Source organism: Pelodiscus sinensis, unplaced genomic scaffold, assembly GCF_049634645.1.
Source record: "Pelodiscus sinensis isolate JC-2024 unplaced genomic scaffold, ASM4963464v1 ctg116, whole genome shotgun sequence".
Taxonomy (NCBI): domain Eukaryota; kingdom Metazoa; phylum Chordata; order Testudines; family Trionychidae; genus Pelodiscus; species Pelodiscus sinensis.
Window position 1 is genome coordinate 80,285 of NW_027465819.1, and position 23,416 is coordinate 103,700.

At 55.3% G+C, this 23,416-nt stretch overlaps 1 protein-coding gene and 1 long non-coding RNA gene across 3 annotated transcripts in view; both read right to left on the minus strand.

Moving 5' to 3' along the window:
- Positions 1-4: 4 nt before the first annotated feature.
- LOC142823499 (uncharacterized) lies at positions 5-18,893 on the minus strand. The gene is made up of 3 exons (XR_012898710.1): positions 15,992-18,893; positions 1,036-1,154; positions 5-724 (listed from the first exon to the last, which is right to left on the minus strand). It is a non-coding gene; the product is annotated as an uncharacterized LOC142823499 (long non-coding RNA).
- A 3,328-nt stretch (positions 18,894-22,221) lies between these two features.
- Positions 22,222-23,416, minus strand: part of ATP2A1 (ATPase sarcoplasmic/endoplasmic reticulum Ca2+ transporting 1) — a 126,304-nt gene continuing 125,109 nt past the window's right edge. Inside the window, exons 22-23 of one of the 2 annotated variants that reach the window (XM_075914533.1) lie at positions 23,357-23,398; positions 22,222-22,702 (exon numbers count right to left, since the gene is read on the minus strand). In XM_075914533.1, the coding sequence (XP_075770648.1) occupies positions 23,394-23,398 (5 nt within the window). In that variant the 3' untranslated portion in view covers positions 22,222-22,702; positions 23,357-23,393. The remainder of the gene's footprint in view (positions 22,703-23,356; positions 23,399-23,416) is intronic. The other variant, XM_075914532.1, reaches the window with a different exon arrangement.

The window sequence follows — 23,416 nt, forward strand, 5'->3', positions numbered from 1 at the left end:
AAGGGCGGCAGAAAAAGCCCAGCGTGAGCTCTCACTCACTAAGGACTGTGGCTGTGGGAATTCTATCCTTTAGCCCTTTCCCTCCTCTCGCCTATGTATCGGGCCCTCTACAAGAACACTGAGTCAGTCAGCCATGACGCACCACCGCTCTCCCTTGCGCGACTGGCATACCTGCAGAATTCCCGTAGGCTTCTAAGCCCTTAACCCTTGGCGATGCTCACCTGGAATGCCTGCAAGTGTGCTGTACAAGGACACGGCAAAACCAGAGCAAGGACAAAAGACACAGACAGAACGTATTGGCCAATACGAGAGAGCAACAAGAGAGAAACACATGAGAGGCAGCCAGAAACCTTACCACCTTGCGTCTTCCTCCTCGAGTCAAGCGTCTGCTGAGAAGGACACCGTGTTCCAGAGAAACCAGCACCCCTGACAAACGGGAGCCCTGACAAACGGGAGCCCTGTTTCTCCCACTACCAAGGAAGCACCTCGGGAATCTCCACTCGGACTCGCTGTCGAAGCAAACGTGACTTCCCTTCCTAGACCCGAGTGTGCCGTATGCCGAGAGATTTCCAGACCCGATACTTATCTCCGTGTTAGCGATGGCTGCTCCGCTCCCAGCCGGACGGTTCTTGCCCGCTTTGACCAAGCTCCCGAGCTCGCTGTTCTCGTTTCCGTTCCATCCCCAGACGGGAGGACACCGGGAGGGTTGACTTCTTATCGCTCGCTACCGAACACAGCAGAGGGGGAAAACCAACCAAAGAACTTAGCGTTTCAGTCCACAAGGACGCGGCATCGCTTCTCCTCCCACCATCGCACCGCAGCCTCCCGCCATCGGCCATCCCCTGCCGTTGCCACTACCCGAACGCGGAGAGAAAGGAGGCCTTCAATCTCTATCCACGCTCTGTTGAACCGCTTACTGCCCCTTCACCAGTCCCCAAGCCACCAGGCTCCGTGCACCAGCAGGAAGCTCTCTGCCTCAGAAGTAACCTACTGCCAGGACGCTTGAAGATTTCAAAGCACGCATCTCTTACTCACACAGAGCCATGGGAAGGCCGAACGCTGAGGACCCTTCACGTGTTCCGAGAATCACGTCCAGGCAGCTCAAGTCCATCTCGGACTCTTTCTTCTTCGCCCACAGCCCCACACTGATTTCCCTGAAAGGGCGGCAGAAAAAGCCCAGCGTGAGCTCTCACTCACCAACGACTGTGGCTGTGGGAATTCTTGCCTTTAGCCCCATGGTCACCAACCAATAGATCACGATCTACCGGTAGATGTTGAGGCTCTAAGAGTAGCTCTTGAGCCCTTTCTGAACTGCGTGCGTGAGCAGTACATTTACATTAGATTTCCTCATTTGAGAGCAGCTACTCACCGAGCAACAACACAGGTGAGTAGCTGCAAGGAATGGTGGGAGCTGGGAGGTCTGGAGGCCTGAAACACCCCAGCCAGCTGACTGTGGCTTTCAGCAGAAAGACGCTGCCCCGCGCTCCAGCTGATCGGCGGCTTCTCCTCTGCGCCTGCCCACGTGGAGCTTGGTGCACCCTGGCTGAGCGCCATGACCAGCTCTCCAGGCAGCCACTTCTCTTCACTCCAGCCCAGCTGCCCTGCCGTCAGTCCGGAGGGAGCGCAGGTCGGAGGCTTCCCTCCGTGGCTGGTGTAGGGAACTCCCTGTCCCCAACCTTGTTCCCTCTCCTCTGCCCCAAACCTGTCCCCTGCCCCCTGTTCCCTCTCCCTTGCCCCCCCACTCCACTGTATAACCCTTCCCCCCTCTGCAGAAACTTGTCCCCCTGCACCCTGCCTCCCCCTGCAGAAACCAGTTCCCTCTGGCGCCGTCTCCTACTGCAGAAACCTGTCCCCCCGCCTTCCCCACTACAGAAACCTGCCCCCCCCCAGCACCCAGTGCCCTGCTGCAGAAACCTGTCCTGGCACTCTGCCCCCTCTTCCCTGCCCCCACTGGCACCCTGTTCCCTGTCCCAGAACCCACTAGCACCCCTCCCCAGTATTGTGTCCCCTGCTCCCAAAGGAGTTTTCTATGGGTCAGTGACCCCTGACTCAAGGCAGGTTCCCTGCCATTCTCATAAATAAAGACAATGCAGAAACTTTTTGTGTTTAACATAGTATTTTATTTAAAAATGAAGTTTGGCCAACAAACCCCCAATTGGGGCCAAGCCCCCATCTGGCCACAACCACTCCTGCACTCCCCCTTCCCCAGACCCTAGATCTGAGCCTATCAAACACTGGAACCCCCTGCCCTGAGCCCTTCACATACCCCAACCCAAATTCCTGCATTTGCACATCCACAAGCCTGTGACTTGCTTAGTATCCCGACACTGCCAAGCCTGGAGCTCCCCCCACCACCAAACTCCTCCCCGCCCCGTGCAGTCTGCTCCCCTCCCACCAAACTCCTCCCCGCCCCATGCAGTCTGCTCCCCCCCACCAAACTCCTCTCCGCCCCATGCAGTCTGCTCCCCCCCCAAACTCCTCTCCGCCCCATGCAGTCTGCTCCCGCCAAACTCCTCCCCGCCCCGTGCAGTCTGCTCCCCCTGCACCAAACTCCTCCCCGCCCCGTGCAGTCTGATCCCCCCCACACTCCTCCACGCCCCGTGCAGTCTGCTCCCCCCACCACCAAACTCCTCCCTGCCCCGTGCAGTCTGCTCCCCCCACCACCAAACTCCTCCCCGCCCCATGCAGTCTGCTCCCCTCCCACCAAACTCCTCCCCGCCCCATGCAGTCTGCTCCCCTCCCACCAAACTCCTCCCCGCCCCGTGCAGTCTGCTCCTCCCCCCACCAAACTCCTCCCCGCCCCGTGCAGTCTGCTCCCCCCCCACCAAACTCCTCCCTGCCCCGTGCAGTCTGCTCCCCCCACCACCAAACTCCTCCCTGCCCCATGCAGTCTGCTCCCCCCACCACCAAACTCCTCCCCGCCTCATGCAGTCTGCTCCCCCCCACCAAACTCCTCCCCGCCCCATGCAGTCTGCTCCCCCCACCACCAAACTCCTCCCCGCCCCCTGCAGTCTGCTCCCTCCACCACCAAACTCCTCCCCGCCCCGTGCAGTCTGCTCCCCTCCCACCAAACTCCTCCCCGCCCCATGCAGTCTGCTCCCCCCCCACCAAACTCCTCCCCGCCCCATGCAGTCTGCTCCCCCCACCACCAAACTCCTCCCCGCCCCCTGCAGTCTGCTCCCCCCACCACCAAACTCCTCCCCGCCCCCTGCAGTCTGCTCCCCCCACCACCAAACTCCTCCCCGCCCCGTGCAGTCTGCTCCCCTCCCACCAAACTCCTCCCCGCCCCGTGCAGTCTGCTCCCCCCCACCAAACTCCTCCCCGCCCCGTGCAGTCTGCTCCTCCCCCCACCAAACTCCTCCCTGCCCCGTGCAGTCTGCTCCCACCACCAAACTCCTCCCTGCCCCGTGCAGTCTGCTCCCCCCACCACCAAACTCCTCCCCGCCCCGTGCAGTCTGCTCCCCCCACCACCAAACTCCTCCCCGCCCCGTGCAGTCTGCTCCCCCCACCACCAAACTCCTCCCCGCCCCGTGCAGTCTGCTCCCCCCCCACCAAACTCCTCCCCGCCTCATGCAGTCTGTTCCCCCCCACCAAACTCCTCCCCGCCCCATGCAGTCTGCTCCCCCCACCACCAAACTCCTCCCCGCTCCCTGCAGTCTGCTCCCTCCACCACCAAACTCCTCCCCGCCTCATGCAGTCTACTCCCCCCCCACCAAACTCCTCCCCGCCTCATGCAGTCTGTTCCCCCCCACCAAACTCCTCCCCGCCCCATGCAGTCTGCTCCCCCCACCACCAAACTCCTCCCCGCTCCCTGCAGTCTGCTCCCTCCACCACCAAACTCCTCCCCGCCCCGTGCAGTCTGTTCCCCTCCCACCAAACTCCTCCCCGCCCCGTGCAGTCTGCTCCCCTCCCACCAAACTCCTCCCCGCCCCATGCAGTCTGCTCCCCTCCCACCAAACTCCTCCCCGCCCCATGCAGTCTGCTCCCCCCACCACCAAACTCCTCCCCGCCCCATGCAGTCTGCTCCCCCCACCACCAAACTCCTCCCCGCCCCCTGCAGTCTGCTCCCCCCACCACCAAACTCCTCCCCGCTCCCTGCAGTCTGCTCCCTCCACCACCAAACTCCTCCCCGCCCCGTGCAGTCTGCTCCCCTCCCACCAAACTCCTCCCCGCCCCATGCAGTCTGCTCCCCTCCCACCAAACTCCTCCCCGCCCCATGCAGTCTGCTCCCCCCCACCAAACTCCTCCCCGCCCCATGCAGTCTGCTCCCCCCCCCACCAAACTCCTCCCCGCCCCGTGCAGTCTGCTCCCCCCCACCAAACTCCTCCCCGCCCCCTGCAGTCTGCTCCCCCCACCCCCAAACTCCTCCCCACCCCGTGCAGTCTGCTCTCCTCCCACCAAACTCCTCCCCGCCCCATGCAGTCTGCTCCCCCCAACACCAAATTTCCCAGCCGGCTTGTATGGGGACAGGCTGATGCTGCTGTTGCCTTATAAAGTGCAGAGGAGCAGCGTGAGGCGGGTTGGGGGGGGGTGGCTTCCTCTGCTGTGTCCCGTTCACAAGCCGAGAGGGGCCACACGAGGGTTTTCCGGAGACCCTGAGGAGTTTCCTGCTGCTCACTTCTGTGTCCCAGCTGAGTTCCTGCCAGTCAGTGGCCCCGCCCCCAGACCAGGCCCCGCCCCTGCCATTAATGACGGAGCCTGGGACCCGTTTGTGCACGACAAACCCTGGAACCCACGTGTCACTCGCTGGACCACTCAGTGTTCCAGCCTGATGGGAGCCGATAGAATGTACCCCCCCCCCCTTCCATCATTTGCATGCACCGCGCCAGGGCAATGACGTCACTAGCAGCGCGCTGCTGTTCGTAGCGGGCAGCGGCAGCTTCACACCCAGCCCGGCCACGAGGCAGCGGGCTCAGCGCTGGGGGCGGAGCTACAGGGGAGCGGCCCGGCCGGGCGGGGCTCAGCGCTGGGGGCGGAGCTACAGGGGAGCGGCCCGGCCGGGCGGGGCTCAGCGCTGGGGGCGGAGCTACAGGGGAGCGGCCCGGCCGGGCGGGGCTCAGCGCTGGGGGCGGAGCTACAGGGGAGCGGCCCGGCCGGGCGGGGCTCAGCGCTGGGGGCGGAGCTACAGGGGAGCGGACCGGCCGGGCGGGGCTCAGCGCTGGGGGCGGAGCTACAGGGGAGCGGCCCGGCCGGGCGGGGCTCAGCGCTGGGGGCGGAGCTACAGGGGAGCGGCCCGGCCAGGCGGGGTGCACACTGGGGCGCCCAAGGGCTGAGATCCGGGCGGGGCAGCGTCACGCTCTGACCTCCCTGCTGCCTCCCGCCGCCGCTCCCTTGGGGCCGGGTGGCGCGGACCGGAAGCCGCTGCACTGCCCGGATTTCCTGGGGAACACGCTCCCTGTGACGTCAGGACAACCCCGGCCAAGCAAGGAGCAGAGCTAGGGTTGCCAGATGGTTTCACCAAAAATACCAGGCACGCCTGACATGACATCACAATCTGCATTCCATCTGATTTAGAAAATACCAGACACGCCTGACATGACATCACAATCTGCATTCCATCTGATTTAGAAAATACCAGACACGCCTGACATGACATCACAATCTGCATTCCATCTGATTTAGAAAATACCAGACATTTATCAGAGGAGTAGCCGCGTTAGTCTGAATCTGCAAAAGCAGCGAGGAGCCCTGTGGCACAGAAGTCCTTGCCGCTTTCGCGGACATTTATATTTTCTCAATTTGTTTCCCGAAGAAAAAGCTGAAACCCTGGACCGTCCAGTTCAAAACCGGACACCTGGCAACCATAAGCAGAATGGTGCCTTGTTGGAGCGGTTCCAGCCTCACTCTGCTGTCCTTCCTCTGCCCCACGTACCACGGGAGCTGGTGGGCTACGCTGGCTGCACCGCCGCAGGAAACCTCCAACCCCAGTCGCTGTCCCAGCCAGGCACCCCGTGTCTGAACCCGTCCCGCCTGGCCCCGTGTCTCCTGCCTACCACTCGCTGACCTGGCACCAGCTGAGCGCTCGTACCTGGGCACCTTCCGGTCACGGTTCCCAGTCGGTTGCTGTCAGGCTGTGGACTGAGCAAACGTCACTTCCAGTCCGTGGGACAGGTGTCCACCGCGCCACACATGTTGGCAGGACGCTACATTGTGAGAGCTCACAGCACCCACGTGACTGCTGTTTGTTGCCCTGCCAGGGATGTGAGACGCACAGCTCCTGCCTCATGCCAGAACACGCCACAGGAGTTACAATCCCCCTGCCCGCATCAGTGCATCATGGGAGACCGAGTGGGGTTCCCATGTGTGACTGTCAAAATGAGAGACCCCCTGAGAGGGCGTGTGTCCATCTCAGTGTCTGCCAGCTCCCACTGCAGTCACGGGTGGGGCCCTGAGCCCAAGTCCCTGTCCCGCCTGGCTCTTCCCTCTGGCCCTCTCAGACTGTCTGGGCCATTGCAGGCTCCGGCTCGAGACAGGAGGGGTGTTGCTCTCCAGGAGTGGGACCCGAGTATCCATCTGACTGGAACACGTCACGCACACATGCCCGTGCAAAAGCCACACACCTTGCCAAATGCTCACATGCAGGAACGCACTGCCATGGCCCTGTCTGACTGTCACACCCCCTCTCTGCACACTTCTCAGGCCAGGCCTGGGTCTGGAGTCCCCAGCACTACAGGCATGTGCATGGCCCTGCTTGCTTGGCCCCTAGAGCAAGGGGCAGGTTTGCGTCTGTATCCACATGCTACTGTTGGAGTCACTGCACTGACACTCTGCCCGGCAATGTTTTCTAGTCGATCTCCATGCTAAGGATGTTGAAGACTAGTCAACTACAGCCTCTTCCTGACTAATGAACCAGTTACAGACCAAGCAATTGGTCGTAACTCGGTTCATTCGTAAGTCGGACCCCATAGAGTTACACGCGACCGCGCTGCTCATAAGCACAGATCGCGTTCGTAACGCGGGGTCCGCCGTTTATGACAGCTTTGCTCGTAACTGTGAACGGTCCTAAGTCAACCGTTCGCAACTCGGGGACTGGCTTATCAGATAGTAATGTCGACTAGTCAATCCCCCCCCACCTTGCTGCCTCTATGAAATAGATTCAGCAAAGGCGGGGGGGGAGGGAAGGAGTACTTCCAAATGGCAGATTCCTCTGGAGTTTCCACTACATGCCTCTGACGAAGTGGGTCGTTGCCCACGAAAGCCGATGTTCCAATAAATCGTAAGGTGCCACAGGACTTCTCTTGTCTTAGGGATGTTAGCTATCGGGTAATTGAATCCTCATGTAACTGCATCGACTATTAGCAGTTACACAACTATTACACAGTCCCCGAGGGCAGGGGCAGCAGCCAGTGCGCTCCGGCTCCATTCCAGGGAGCCCCCTGGCCACTCTGTGCTGCTGCCTCACTGTGGGGTGGCAGGCGGGGTTGGTCCACAAGGGCAGCTAGTTTCAAAACCAGCTTCCTATGCAGCCCAGCTGCCTGCAGCCCCACATGGCTGCCTCTGATACAAAGGCAACAGCGCAGGATGGCAGCAGCTCCTGTCCACCAGGCATCCAAACTGCTGGCAGACACAGGCTGCTTGCCGGATCAGCCTCTGCCCGCAGGGACCTTGGCCCCCCTGTGGACAGGAGCTGATACAGGCAGCAGCGTGGACAGGCAGGCAGCTCTGCCAAGCCAGCACCAGCTCCTGCCTGACCTCTCTTGCCTCTAGAAGAGGCAGCAAGGGGATTGACAGGTGGGTCCATGAAGCCACCACACACAGTGCTCATGCATATCAGCTCCCACCTGCCTCCTCCTACTATACTGCTTCCTCTGTATCAGAGGCAGCAGCACAGAGGTGGGGGAACAGGCCGATCCAATGCTTGCGGGGCGCTTGTCACGAATCATGGCTCGGGTGAATGTTTGGCATGACAAATAACAGTACGTGAGCTGAAGAGAGGCCATACTAAGGTTCGAGTCAGTGCCCTGGAGGATTATGGACTTGTTTACAACTTCGAGAGAAAGGACTGTGTGAAAGAAAAGACCGTGTCTGCTGAGGAAACAAAACGGTACAGAAGGAGGCAACGTTCCAGAAAAGAAGGAATAACAGGGGAGAGACCTAGTCAAGGACATTCTATTGTTTATCACTTGTGGCGAGGCAAGCAGAACTGGGTGATGCGAGCAGGGCGCCTCAAGATGGGTTGTGGTCACACTAGCAAGAAGGAGGGTGTGACGTAGTGGGGGTACCTGGCTGGTTTCTATGCTGCTGGCTCTGGGGTAACCCCCACTGGCTGCCGTGGGTACCACGACCCAGCAAAACAGGATGAGTCACTATGCAAACCAGTGGCCAGACACCCCCCCATGGAGAGGAACAAAGGAAGGTGGAATGCTGCCCTGGCTGGGAGGCAGGGCTGGAAGTTAGTTAGTGGGTTGCTGGCTGTCTGAGAGCATGGAGGAGAGCCTAAGGGAAGGGGCTGGAGTTTAGGGGCCCAGTCTCCCCCATCTCAAGGGGGCCTGAGGCATCCTAGCCCAGATCTGTGACCAGACTACATCTGTGCTGTGCTGTATCCTGGAGAGGCAATGAACTTCCTCTATTCCCCTGGCTGGTGCAGTCTGTTTGTGCCATTTCGGGGTGCAGAAGACGGGGGAACCCCAACGCGCCGTCACAGAGGGTATGACATCACCCCACCCAGGCTGTGTGCAACCAGTGGACATTGTTCCATTTGACTGGCCCCTGCCGAGGGGATATATACCACACCATGACGGAGCCATGTAGATTTGTTTGTTTGGCAAAGGGAAATGAAGCCGCAATTTAAATAATCGCGGCTTCATTTAAATTTAAATGGCTGCTGCACTGAGCTGACAAACAGCTGATCAGCTGTTTGTTGGCTTAGCGCGCTAGTCTGGACGCTCCCGCGCCGACGTGAAAGCCCTTTGTTGACCTCTCTGGTAAACCTCATCCTACGAGGCATAACGGGGAGGTTGATAAAAGGCTTTCATGTCAGCCCGGGAGCATCCAGACTAGCGCGCTGAGCCGACAAACAGCTAATCAGCTGTTTGTCGGCTCAGCGCGGCAGCCATTTAAATTTAAATGAAGCCGTGATTATTTAAATCGCGGCTTCATTTCCCTTTGCCGATCAGCCTAATCTACATGGCTCCATCGATGGAGCCATGTAGTTTAGATACACCCTTTGAGTCCATCGATTCGGCATATTGGGGTGACGTGTGTGTCGGACTTTCGCCTCAACCAAATTTACCAACATTACCTGGGTTTGGCCAGCCCCAGAGGGCAAGTGGGATGTGTGTATGAGAGCGTGTGTGTTAAACTGGATTAAGAATTAGGCTGCTAAATTGGGTTAGAGATTAGATTTAGACTGTTAACTATTCAAAAAAACCTTAGCTTTTAACCTGCCTTTTAATTGCTAATTACTAGACAGATATATCGCTTTTAAAATTGCTCCTGAATTGCTTGCAATAAAACTTGTTAAAGGTATATTTGAGCTACTGTGGGTTTTTTGTTCTGTGAAGCTGACCCAATGTGCCTTGTAGTGCAGCCTGATCAACTGTACAACCGCACCCTCTTGTGACAAGCTGACTTAAAAGCTGGCTTCCCACAGGCATCAGCTCACGCCTCCTCCCTCCTTGCTGCCTCTGATAGAGGCAGTGGGTGAGAGGGGAGAATGCGTGAAATCGACAGGATTAACCAATACATTTAGGCTACGTCTACACTGGCATGATTTTCCAGAAATGCTTTTAACGGAAAAGTTTTCTGTTAAAAGCATTTTCGGAAAAGCACGTCTAGATTGGCATAATAAGGGAATTTGTGTGCAGCCATCTTGGTCTTGTTAACAAGAGAGCAAGAGTCAGGCTAAGTCTGTGGCCTGACAACGCGAGATCTGTAATTAGACGCTGCCTTTGCCTCTCGCCTCCATACGGAGATAAGGATAGAATGCTGACTCTGGTAGGGACCTTGAGATAAGGAGCATCTGGGTGGAACTAGATAACTGTTAGCCATTGGTGTTTGTAATGGGAAGGAGACTAATTGTTATTGTTATTATATCTAATAGACAGTATATAAACTGCTTCATAATTGCTTGTATTCGAAGATCTGCCTCGGGGGGGGGGGTTCCCCCCCCTTGCCCGAACCAGTTTTTCCCTTGCTGCAGCTCGTAATAAAACTGCCTCTGGCTACTTGTTGCTTACAAACTCAGAGTAAGGACAATGTTTTCTTCCACAACGCTTTTCCGGAAAAGCACTTTTTCCGGAAAAGCGTCCGTGGCCAATCTAGACACGCTTTTCCGCAAAAAAGCCCCGATCGTCATTTTCGCGCTCGGGGCTTTTTTGCGGAAAACACTACTGTGCTGTCTACACTGGCCCTTTTCCGGAACAGTTTTCCGGAAAAAGACTTTTGCCCTAACGGGAGCAGCATAGTTTTTCCGGAAAAGCACTGATGATTTTACATTAGATCGTCAGTGCTTTTCCGGAATTCAAGCGGCCAGTGTAGACAGCTGGCAAGTTTTTCCAGAAAAGTGGCCGATTTTCCGGAATAACTTGCCAGTGTAGACACAGCCTTAGGGTTATTGGTTAATCGCGTAGTCGACTGTACATTGACATTCCTAGAGAAAACCACTAAATCTGGTGTGGTGAGCTTAGCCCCTAACCGGCAAGCAGTGAGCAATACCTCTGAGCTGATAAGTGCTGATAAATTAAACCATAAGCTGTTAAATATGAATAAACTGCAACACCTGCTCAAAAGAATATGAACAGAACACTAGGCATTTAGATTTATTTCAAAATTAAAAGGTTTGTGTATTTCTAGGGTAAAACATACATGAGTTTAACATCACATTTTTATGTAAGGGATTGCTGGAACATGGATTACAGCAGGGGTTCTCAACATTTGTGATACCACCCCCCCCTAAAATGCTAAATTAATTTGTGTGGCCCCCCCCACCCTCACTGCCCTGGGTCACTTCCTTCCCCCTTCTCACCAGACTCCTTGCCCTCCTGGGGTTCCTTCATGGTGTTAGCAGTCCTTAACACCCTCCCCCCTGCAGGCTCCTCGCCCCCCACCCCCCGTCTCTTTCTCCTCTGTGCCTCTTTTCCGCTCCTCATCCATTTGGTTGGTTGGCTGGTTCCTTCCTCTCCTCTCCTCTCCTCTCCTCCTCTCACCCCCACGTGCCCTTATTTATCTCCGGATCCTCTGCCCCAACCCAATCCCCCAGCCCACTGCCTGAGGGACCCCACGCTCATGGACAAACCTGGCTCTGTCGGTTCCTGCATCATTGTGCACCCCCACCCCACGTATTGCCTCTGCCGTGCTGCTGCCTCTGGGGCGGTGGCAGACAGGGGCACTGAGGGGCCCAGGCTGCCATGGGGCGGGCTCTGTCCGGGACTTGCCAGGAAGAAACTCCCCGCGAAGGTAGCACACTCCCAGGAAACTACAACTCCCAGGAAACATCTGGCACAGCATCGCCACTTCCTCTTGCACCCACTTCCATTTCCGCCTTGCTTACCAAATGGCAGTTTACCCAAAGCCTCCCCCACCCAATCAGGACGCACCGCACCCTGCACTGGCCACTGTGCACCTCTCACGTGCTCCTGACCCCGCAGTGGCTGCTGGGAAATGTAGTTGTGCCGGCCTCCATCTCCCACAGGCCACTGCGGCTCCCTCTATCCTCTCTCCCACTCCTAAGCCCGCCTGGCTGGAGCCAGGCAGGAGTGCCTGGCCATGGCGCACCTCTCGGGGTGCAGCCATGGCTAGGCGGGGGTGGCCTGGGGGAGCAGGTGTTGCCCGTCGGGCTGAAGCGCAGCCTGGATCCTGCTCGGGACCAGAAGGGAGTGGGGGGGGGGGGGGACGACAGGTGCCAGATCCAGGAAAGGGGGAGCGGCGAGTGCTCGGGGCGGTGGGAGGGAGTTGATGCAGAGGAGGAAACTGAGGCACAGGTGCCGGCCAGGGAAAGCAGAGCTGGAGGGGGCGGGGCTGAGGCGGGGATTTTCAATGTCAGTTCACGGAGCAGTCAATGGACTGGTGAATTCTCACCGGCTATTCGACGATTCCATAGTCCCGGGGGCAGGGCTGGTGTGACGTCACAAACAGCTGCCGTCACAATTGGCTCCCCATGGCAGTTTCTGACACACATGCATGCCAGTCAGATTTGGCTTCTAACAGTTTAGCTGCGCAGTTCTGCAAACGAGGAGGGGAAGCCCATTCTGATAGATGAAGGTTCTCCACCTCACATTTGGCTGCCTGGATGCCCCACCTCTGGTTCAGAGGGTTTCACCCTGGCCCCCCCATACCCACCCTCAACTCCAGGTCCAGGGCAGGGTTTCCTCTTAAGACTTTCCATCCAGAAGTGGAGTGCTTCAAAGAGACTTTAACTCCAGACTTCAAAGAGAAGCTTCAGAATTGTTATTCATGCTTAAATTTGACACTTTGGCTGTGTCTAGACTGGCAAGTTTTTCAGCAAAAGCAGCTGCTTTTGCAGAAAAACTTGCCAGCTGTCTACACTGGCCGCTTGAATTTCCGCAAGAACACTGACGATCTCATGTAAGAAATCGGTGCTTCTCGTGGAAATACTATGCTGCTCCCGTTTGTGTTGACAGCTCAGATTTGTTTTGCGCAAAAAAGCCCCGATCGTGAAAATGGTGATCGGAGCTTTCTTGCGCAAAAGCGCGTCTAGATTGGTGCAGATGCTTTTCCGCAAAAAGTGCTTTTGCGGCAAAGCGTCCGTGCCAATCTAGACGCTCTTTTCCACAAATGCTTTTAACAGAAAACTTTTCTGTTAAAAGCATTTGCAGAAAATCATGCCAGTCTAGACGTAGCCTTTATGTATGAGTTTAAACAAAGACTCTAATTATCTCACCTATTACAAAGATAGCTTCCCCAATTATCACCCCTAATGTCATTACCCACCCAGAGAAATAAAAAAACAAATTGAAAGAGCCAGACGAATACCCAGAAACCATCTACTTCAAGACAAGCCCAGGAAAACCAACAATAGAACACCACTTATCATCTATAGCCCCCAACTTAAACCCGTCCAACGCATTATCAATACACTACAACCTACACTGGAACAGGATTCTACACTCCGAGAGGCTCTGGGAGACAGACCCATAGTCTCCTATAGACAACCACCTAACCTCAGGATGATTCTTACCAACAACCACAGGACATACCACACTAATACCAACCCTGGAACTTTCCCTTGCAACAAACCCTGGTGCCAGCTTTGTCCACATATTCACTCTGCTGATACCATTATTGGACCTAACCATGCCTATTATAAGATCAAGAACACATATTCCTGTTCATCCAGAAATATAATCTATGCTATCGTGTGCCGAAAGTGTCCGTCTGCTATGTACATTGGACAAACTTCTCAGACACTTTGCCAAAGAATCAATGCCCACAAAAGAGACATCAGACTCCCTCACAGAGAGAAAGTGGTTGCTTGCCATTTCAGCCAGACTGACCATTCCCTCAATGACCTTAAAACATGCATATTGCTTCAAAGAGACTTTAACTCCAGACTTCAACAAGAAGCTTCAGAATTGCTATTCATCCTTAAATTTGACCCTTTATGCATGGGTTTAAACAAAGACTCTAATTATCTCACCCATTACAAAGATATCTTCCCCAATTATCACCCCCAATGTCATTACCTCTCAGACACTAACCTTCCCCCACTCTGTTCTAAAATTTGATTTGTCAATTTCATATGCGTTCATTTTTTTGATTGTGTCACTTTGGTATATATGGTTGTGCCGATTTTCTTCCACATATTGATCTGAGGAAGTGGGTCTGGCCCACGAAAGCTCATCACCTAATAAACCATCTTGTTAGTCTTTAAAGTGCTACATAGTGGTGGGCAATGCAGGACTGAATAGTGCAAGTATTGGACTATGTACAATCAAGTCTTGCACAGTTTCCAAACTAGCTTGTGCATCCGTTGTCCATACCAAGGTTGAACTTCTCCGTAGTAATTCTTGTAATGGTTCAATGACAGAAACATAATTGGGAATGAATTTTGCATTCCAGGAGGTTAGACCCAAGAAGGAACATAAGGTTTGCAAATCTGTTGGAGGAGGAGCATTTGAAACTGCTAGGATATGGTCTGGATCAGGTTTTAGTCCAGCTGGTGAAATTGTATGCCCCAGAAAGGAGAGTTCTGTTTGTCTACATTTGCATTTAGACATATTGAGCTTGAGGCCTGCTGTGCTGATGCAGTTTAGTACAAATTGCAGATTATTGTCATGCTCCTCAGAAGTATTTCCAAACACGATAATATCATCCAGATATCACTGAACTCCATGTTGTTTCTTCAGAATCAATTACATCATTTTTTGGAAGGCACTTGGGGCAGATGCAAGACCGTATGGAACCCGTTTAAAACAAAATAGTCCCTCATGTGTAATAAATGCTGTGAGGTCTCTGCTATCTTCATGAACTATAACCTGGTGGTATGCGCTCTGCAAATCAAAAGCAGAAAACATCTTTGCTCCATGGAGTTCTGCAAATACTTCTTTAATGTGAGGAAGAGTGTGGCTGTCAATCACAATAGCTTTATTTGGCTCTCTTACGTCCACACAAAGGCGAATGCCTCCATCCTTCTTGTGTCACTACTATAGGTGAAACCCATTCCATCTTCAATAATGTCTTTTTGAACAAGTTTTTTAAGTTCCTCTGAAACAGCTTCCCTGACTGAAAATGGTAAGCGCTGTAACTTCTGTCGTACAGGCATCACATTATGTTGCATTTTAACTTTATGCACAAACCCATAAGCACAGCCAAGTTTCTCCTCAACCTGGTCTTGGGTCCCAGCTGAAACTGGTGTGTGTACTGCAAGAATGCTTTGCTGAGGAAGATCAAATCGTCCATTAACTACCCTGAGGTTTAAAGCAGCCAATAAATCTCTGCCAAGGACAGAAGTGCTTTTGTGGACAATGTAGAACTCTGCAGTTACACAGCACTCACCAAAAGTCACTGTTGCTGACAGGCAGCCATGTACTGGAATTTGGTTTTTCAAATAGCACACCAAGTGCAGTTTGGGTTCAGTAAGAGGCACATCTTTAAAGTAATGCAAATTGATGGAATCAGGTAGTATAGATATTGCTGAACCAGTGTCCAACATTAGCTGAATAGGATGTGATTTGCCTGAAGATGTGGCAGAAACATTTACAGTGCACCTTATCTGTTCTGGAATATGTGCAGTAGTGACTTTGTCCACACTCAGCACAGTAACATCTGGTATTGTAACTGCATGCACCTGTTGATTGGACCGGCTACTGTGGCATATCTTAGCAAAATGCCCAATCTTTTTGCAGTGATTGCACTGAGCTTCTTTGGCAGGACATCTTGTGTAGATTGCAAGGTATTGTGGGGAGCCACAGCGAAAGCATGCTTTTGCTGTGCTTTGAATTTGCTGATTCTGTGGTTTTTCATTAGTTTTCCCCTTGTGATTGTCTGTCTGCAGCAATAGTGGACTTTTCTGCAAAGGAGTCACAGCCTGGACTGGGCCTCCTGTATCCATGCTCATTATTTTGGCTTCTGCTATAGCTGACAATCTGGGTAGCAATGGTTATTGCTTTTTCCAGTGTGAGTTGTGGTTCTAGAAGCAAGTGTTCTCTTACACGAAGCATGGATGTTTTCTCAATGAGCTGGTCTCTAATCATCTCATCTGCCATATTCCCAAAGTCACAAGTTACAATCAGACTCCTCAGAAGCAACATACTGCATTATAGTCTCCCCTGGTTTCTGCTCACACTGGTGAAATCTATAGCGAGTAGCTACTACATTCACTTTTGGCACAAAAAAGTTCTTTAATGCAATGAGTGCAGTCTCATATTTATCATCTGCAAGGGGAAAAGTGTAAAATATATGCTGATCTTCTGCTCCAAGGCAGTGGACTAGCAGAGCATGCTTTCTTACTTCAGAAATCGCTGTAGCACCGATTGCAAGCAGATAAGTCTCAAACATATGGATCCAGGCAGTAAAAACAATTGGAGCTCACCTGGGCTTTGCAGAAAGGGTGCAGGTGGGTTCAGAGGCAGAAGATCCGTCCTTGTCACCAAAATGTTGTATCATGCAAGCAAGGTAGTAACAAACTTCAACAGGCCTTTATTTACCAAAGGTGAAACCTCTTTACAAAGCTGCTGCTGCTCCCTCTGTAGATCTCACTCAGGCCTGGCCCATCTCCTCCCCCCTCCTTCCTGTTTCCTGTGCGTCCAGATTCCCCACAGCCAGTGCTCCCAGTTCTAATCATTACAAGCAGCATGGAGAAATGGAGCTCAGGGCGTAAATAAGTTTGTGCTCTGAAAGTTATACTTAGATATGTCTAGAGCAAGGGTAAGGTAAATGTCTGTGAACTAATGATATTAGCGGTGATAATTGGGGAAGCTATCTTTGTAATGGGTAAGATAACTAGATCCTTTGTTCAGACTCAGGTGTAAAGTGTCGAATTTTAGCATGAATAACTGTTCAGAGGATTCTCTTTCAAGTGCAGTCTTAAAAGGCTCTTGAAGCAGGATGCAGGTAATTAAGTCGTTGAGACAATGTCCTTTCTGGTTGAAATGGCAAGAAACTGTTTTTCTTTGTGATCCTGTCTGATATCTGTTTTGTGGGCATTGATCCTTTGGCGAAGTGTCTGAGACGTTTGTCCAATGTACGTAGCAGACGGACACTTTTGGCACATAATTGCATAAATTATATTTCTGGATGCGCAGGAATATGTGTTCTTGATCTTATAACTCACTTGGTTGGGTCCAATAATGGTATCAGCAGAGTGAATATGTGGACAAAGCTGGCAACGGGGTTTGTTGCAAGGGAAGATACCAGAGTCGGTATTAGTGTGGTATGTCCAGTTTAGTATCCTGTTCCAGTATAGGCTGTAGTTTATTGATAATGTGTTGGACAGGTTTAAGTTGGGAGCTGTAGGTGATGACAAGTGGTGTTCTATTGTTGGTTTTCTTGGGTCTGTCTTGAAGTAGTTGGTTTCTAGGTATTCGTCTGGCTCTTTCAATTTGCATTTTTATTTCTCCGGGTGGGTAGTGGAGGTTTATAAATGCTTGGTAGAGATCCTGAAGTTTCTGGTCTCTGTCAGTGGGATTAGAGCAGATGCGGTTGTATCGAAGGGCTTGGCTATAGACGATGGATCGTATGGTGTGTTCTGGATGGGTGACCCTGGGTTGGAATTGCATCCCCAGAACTGTCAGCTGGCTGTGGCTTTGGGTGCTGGTAGCAGAGTACTTCCACTGCTTTAACTCAACCCTGGAGAAAAAGGGGGAGGCTAAAATCACATTGTCTGCCTTCTGGCGGAGGATGGCACCCCCCTCACGGATCCAGTAGAGATGCGTGAGAGGGCTCGTGCCTTCTATGCCTCTCTGTTCTCCCCGGATCGGACTGACACCGATGCTTGCAGGGTTCTCTGGAACGAACTCCTGACAGTCAGCGCAGGTGAAGGACGCTTTGCTGCCCACTGCTTGGTGCTTGGGTGTACCTAAACGGAGTCCTGTGAGAGGGTGCACTCTACCCCCTGGCCTCCCCAGCCCCACGTACCTTCCCGACCACCTCCCCCTCATCACCTGAGCCAGCTTCACGCGTTGCAGTCAGTCCCCTTCCAAACATTCACCTGTACATACTCGTACTTCACACGCTGCACGTCCCCACCCTCGTGTCCCACCCAGACACCAAGTGGCAGGACCTCCTACCACCAATAGAGGGTGGGGAGCCCCGGTGGGCCTGTCTCTATGGGTATGTCTACACTGCCACCCTAGTTCAAACTAGGGTGGCTAATGTAGGCATTCAAACTTGCAAATGAAGCCTGGGATTTAAATATCCCGGGCTTTATTTGCATGTTCCCGGGCATCGCCATTTTTAAATGTCCCGTAGTTCGAACTACCTGCCCGCGGTTACACGCGACATGGACTAGGTAGGTCGAATTAAAGCTCCTAATTCGCACTACCATTCTTCCTCCTGCAATGAGCTGTGAGCACGGGGAGTGTACTTGGCACGGTTCACCCCCCCTTCCCGACACTTGCCCCTTCTGTGGCATAAGGGAGACTCTGGCACAGGTCTACAGCCCCTCTTTCAGCTCTTCCAGAACCTCTTGTTGAGGTTCTGGCTGCACTTCTCCCCTCACCTGTTAATTTACACACATCCCATCCATGGCCCACAAAGACATGGGACCTCCTCCTGGCAATTTACTAAACCAGGGAGCAGAGGTTGGCTGGGGGAGGGGACTGTGACTATGAAGCCTATTTCCATTCCTGCATCCGCTCACATATCCGGGCAGAGTTCCACTGGGCGGCGTCCGCTGGCTCTCTCAAAACCTTCAAGGGGTAGTGGGCGCTGTCCAGGGTTCTTTGCTTAGTGTCCCCATCTGGGTCCCTTGTTTTAGCCCTTTGACCCTCACACCCGTTTCTGTTTTCACTTTGTCCCAGGTAATTGGTTGGTTATCTGGACTCTGTGGACCCTCCCCATAGGCTGGGGGAGAGGGTCCTTTAGATGTGGGTGGGCTGGCGCCCACCTTCCTCCCACACACTGACTAAGATCAGGCCTCGGCAGCCATCTGCTCTCAGGCTGCCACACTACGCACACACACAGTACTACGCTCTGGTTTCCCCAGCTCTCTGTTCCAGCATTAACTCAGTTCCTAGCTCTCACTTGCTTTTCTATGGGAACAGCACCCAAGTTTAAAAGGTAGTCAGGGCGATTCAGTGAAGCACCCAGTATTATGCTGACCATATGTCCTGAGTTTTCCACAGCCGCCCCAAATTTAAATCTCTGTCCCGGTGCCTCATCAAGTAGTGAAATGTCCCGGAAAGCCCCATCAGACATGTCATTACTTGATGGGGACACCGGCTTGTGGGAAGAAACACTGTGCCATGTCATTGCTCCTCATGCAGCACACAGCCTCCTCCCCCCAGCAGAGTGTGTAAGGTATCCAGGCCAGCTACCAGTGGTGTGCGGCCCCCCCCTTCCCTCTCCCAACCCCTCCCTCCCCTCCATGGGACTGCCTCTGCCACATGGGGTCCTGATCCAGCAGCACCACCTCCACCTCCTCTGGGCTGCCTTGGAGTCCCAGCAGGACCCATGCAGAGCCCGGCTGGGGCGCTGCAGGGCAGGGTATGTTTGGGGGTGGCCAGTGCTGGGACGGCAGCAGAGGCTGCCCACGGTGCTATATTTTAGTACCATGGACCAGGTCCCTGCGGGTGGCCCCAGCTCCAGCTGGAGTCAAGCAGCAGCCCCACAAGGTGCGTTCCAGCCAGGGAAGCCTCACTGGAGCAGGTCTCATGCACCTGCCGCTTGACTCCAGCTGGAGCCAAGCAGCCCACGGGTACTGAGGTACTAAAAATAGCACCACTGGTGGCCTCTGCACCAGTCCCAGCATTTGGTCCCACCCCGGGAACAGATGGGGCTGGGACTGTGGTAATAAAAAGAGCATCACAGCCCAGTTTCAACCCTGCAAACTGCTTTCCACATCGAAGGCAGGTGAGGGAAGGAGCATGGGGAGAACTAAGGGGAAGGGAGGGTGAGAAGAGAAAGGGGCTTGTGCTGAGGGGAGGGGGACAGGGCAGGAGACGAAGGGGATGGCACCAAGGGGCAGGGTGGAGGAGAGACAAATGCCAGGGGGAAAAGGGCGGGGGGAAGGTGTCAGTGCAGGTGGGAGAAGGCAGGGACAATGGAGGCAAGAGGATGGCAGAGGAGAGAGAAGCAGTGGGTGCCAGCAGAAGAGGGGTTGAAAGGAGGGGTGGGCATGAGGAAGGCAGGGTATGGAGCAAGTTGTATATATGGGCGCACAGGGGCATGAGGAGAACAAGGGCAGTGGGTGGTGAGAGGGTGGGCACCAAGGAGAAGGAGGGCAAGGAGGCAGTGAGGGAAGGAGGAGGCACCAGCAAGGTGTAGGGGTAGAAGGAAGGTGCAGGTACAAGGGCATTGTGGGGTGAAGCAGAAGGGTAGATCTGTGGCGGGAAGGGATGGGCAGCAGGGAGAGGCAGAGCAGGTGAGTAGAAGAGGTGTTAGGAGAGGGGATGGGGAGGGACAGCTACAGATGATCAGAGGGGGGCTAGAGGAGGAGTGGGCACAGAGGGACGAGAAGGACTGATGCAGGAGAGGGGGCTGGTCCCAGGAGGGCTGAACAGAACAGCAGAGGAGTGTGGGAGGCTGGGGGCAGTAGGCACCAGGGGACCAGAAGGACTGATGCAGGGGAGGGGGCTGGTCCCAGGAGGGCTGAACAGAACAGCAGAGGAGTGTGGGAGGTTGGGGGCAGTAGGCACCAGGGGACCAGAAGGACTGATGCAGGAGAGGGGGCTGGTCCCAGGAGGGCTGAACAGAACAGCAGAGGAGTGTGGGAGGTTGGGGGCAGTAGGCACCAGGGGACCAGAAGGACTGATGCAGGGGAGGGGGCTGGTCCCAGGAGGGCTGAACAGAACAGCAGAGGAGTGTGGGAGGTTGGGGGCAGTAGGCACCAGGGGACCAGAAGGACTGATGCAGGGGAGGGGGCTGGTCCCAGGAGGGCTGGACAGAACAGCAGAGGAGTGTGGGAGGGTGGGGGCAGTGGGCACCAGGGGACCAGAAGGACTGATGCAGGGGAGGGGGCTGTTCCCAGGAGGGCTGGACAGAACAGCAGAGGAGTGTGGGAGGTTGGGGGCAGTAGGCACCAGGGGACCAGAAGGACTGATGCAGGAGAGGGGGCTGATCCCAGGAGGGCTGAACAGAACAGCAGAGGAGTGTGGGAGGTTGGGGGCAGTAGGCACCAGAGGACCGGAAGGACTGATGCAGGGGAGGGGGCTGGTCCCAGGAGGGCTGGACAGAACAGCAGAGGAGTGTGGGAGGTTGGGGGCAGTAGGCACCAGGGGACCGGAAGGACTGATGCAGGGGAGGGGGCTGTTCCCAGGAGGGCTGAACGGAACAGCAGAGGAGTGTGGGAGGTTGGGGGCAGTAGGCACCAGGGGACCGGAAGGACTAAGGCAGGAGAGGGGGCTGGTCCCAGGAGGGCTGAATGGAACAGCAGAGGAGTGTGGGAGGTTGGGGGCAGTAGGCACCAGGGGACCAGAAGGACTGATGCAGGGGAGGGGGCTGGTCCCAGGAGGGCTGAACAGAACAGCAGAGGAGTGTGGGAGGTTGGGGGCAGTAGGCACCAGGGGACCAGAAGGACTGATGCAGGGGAGGGGGCTGGTCCCAGGAGGGCTGAACAGAACAGCAGAGGAGTGTGGGAGGCTGGGGGCAGTAGGCACCAGGGGACCAGAAGGACTGATGCAGGGGAGGGGGCTGGTCCCAGGAGGGCTGAACAGAACAGCAGAGGAGTGTGGGAGGTTGGGGGCAGTAGGCACCAGGGGACCGGAAGGACTGATGCAGGGGAGGGGGCTGATCCCAGGAGGGCTGAACAGAACAGCAGAGGAGTGTGGGAGGTTGGGGGCAGTAGGCACCAGGGGACCAGAAGGACTGATGCAGGGGAGGGGGCTGGTCCCAGGAGGGCTGGACAGAACAGCAGAGGAGTGTGGGAGGCTGGGGGCAGTGGGCACCAGGGGACCAGATGGGTGAGGGGAGGGGAGGCGACATGGCAGCAGAGGGAAAAGGGAGAGGTTTATAAGATATTTATTAATAACTTGGGTGCCGCGGTGGCACATCCCAACAAGTGCACATGGACTCAGCACTGGTGCCCAGGACACACCTCACTCCACTCCTGGGAGGAAAATCTTCCCCCTGTCTCTCCCCAAGTGAATGCAATGCAAGTTGGGTTAATGCAATTGGAGGATAGTTGCATGGGGGGGTTCTGTGGGGGCCAAACTCATCCCTATTGGTAGAGGACAGCGGGAGGAGTTCTTAGAGGGGTCACATGACACCCTTTACTTCTGGTCATGTGTTCATCTTGACCCTGGGAGTACTACCTCCAGGGCTGGGACTTCTTGTGGCAGGGGACGTGGCTAATGTGTCCCTAATTTTGGTTTGGAAAATATGGTCACCACACCCAGTATTCATCTGGAGCCCAGGCTGAGCACTTCAGTTAGCACCCTATGGCTCCAGCAGGGTGGAGGAATCACGCTCACAAGCCAACCCCAGCTGGAGCCAGGGAGGTTACAGAGTGGGCATCAAAGGCAGAGTCTGCAGCTGATGGGCTCTGGGGCCAGGGCAGGAGCAATGCTCCTTCCAGCCACTGACCTTTCCCACCCAGCCTACTCCTCAGACTGACAGCCTGCCCCACCCCACCGCTCCCAGCAGGCGAAGGACGAGGCAGCATGATGGAGTTTATCGTTTAATGTCAATAAATAAGCAGCTAGAACGGTCTCTTCGTTTCCTCCTCGGGGCGCTACACCTTGGCCGACAAAAGGCTTTTGTCTGTTCAGTTACCTTGGGCATCTCGCCCCCCTCTGCCCGCTGCGCACGGAGTCGCAGGTGTGAGCTGGTGACATGCCAGCAGGCTGGGTGCCAGCAAGGAGACAGGAGGGGCAGGGGTGCTCAGAGAGAGCAGCAGCTCGAATTGTAGCCAGAAGGCCGGGAGGAGGGGCGGCAGCCTCCCCCTATTCTCCAAAGGCAGCAGGCAAACCTCCAAAGGAAACCCCTCCCAGTGGGGGAGGAGCAGGAGGGCCGTGCCTTTGGGGGAGGAGAGCAGCTGTTAAATAAGAGGGGGCACCGAGGGGTTCTTCGCTGGAGGGGTGAAGATGCAGTTTCTCTAGCGGCCATAGGTGTCACTTCTTCCTCCTCTTTGGGTCTTCTGAACCCGCTGCAGGGAGAGAGGGGAGGCATGAGGCAGGGTGGGTGTCTGGGGGTGCCCAGCCCTGGCCCCCCAAGCAGAAAGGGCCCAGTGGGAGCGGCCAGTTGGCTCGTGCCCACCCCTTCACAGAGGCGTCTCCACTCAACTGGCGCTAATGCCCACGGGAGGCACAAAGGGGGTGGGGGGACCGCATCCACTTCCCTGGGCATCCAGCCGTCGTGTGGTCGGCTCTGAGCTGCCGCCTCCAGGCCCTGCCCTCCCCACAGTGGGAGCCCTCTTTGCCCTGGCAGAGCAGCAGCTGGGGGAAAGCAGCAGCAGCCACTGGTGCCTTTGGTGGCAGCCGGGGGTGATGGTCTGTGGCAGAGCCCCCCAGCGCAGCAGCTCGTATGACAGTGTCAGAGCAACCCCCATCCCGTTGGGCCCCCACAGCCATGGGGCGAGTGGAGGGGAATGCAGAGGCACAGCAGGGGTAGGAGGGTGGAGTACCCGGCCCAGCCACAGAGCGGCACTGGGAGACACGGCCCTGCCCCAGACCCCACATGTCAAACCACAGCAAGAGCCCAGCCAGGAGCTGCTGGCAAAGCAATGAGATTACACATGCCCCCAGGGGACAGACAGACAGAGTGGGACAGGCAAGGCATGCAGGAAAGGATCATGGGATACCTGAGACTCAGGCTCAAGGAGCTGGAGGGAAAGGAGGTTACGCTACAGGGGAAAGGATAA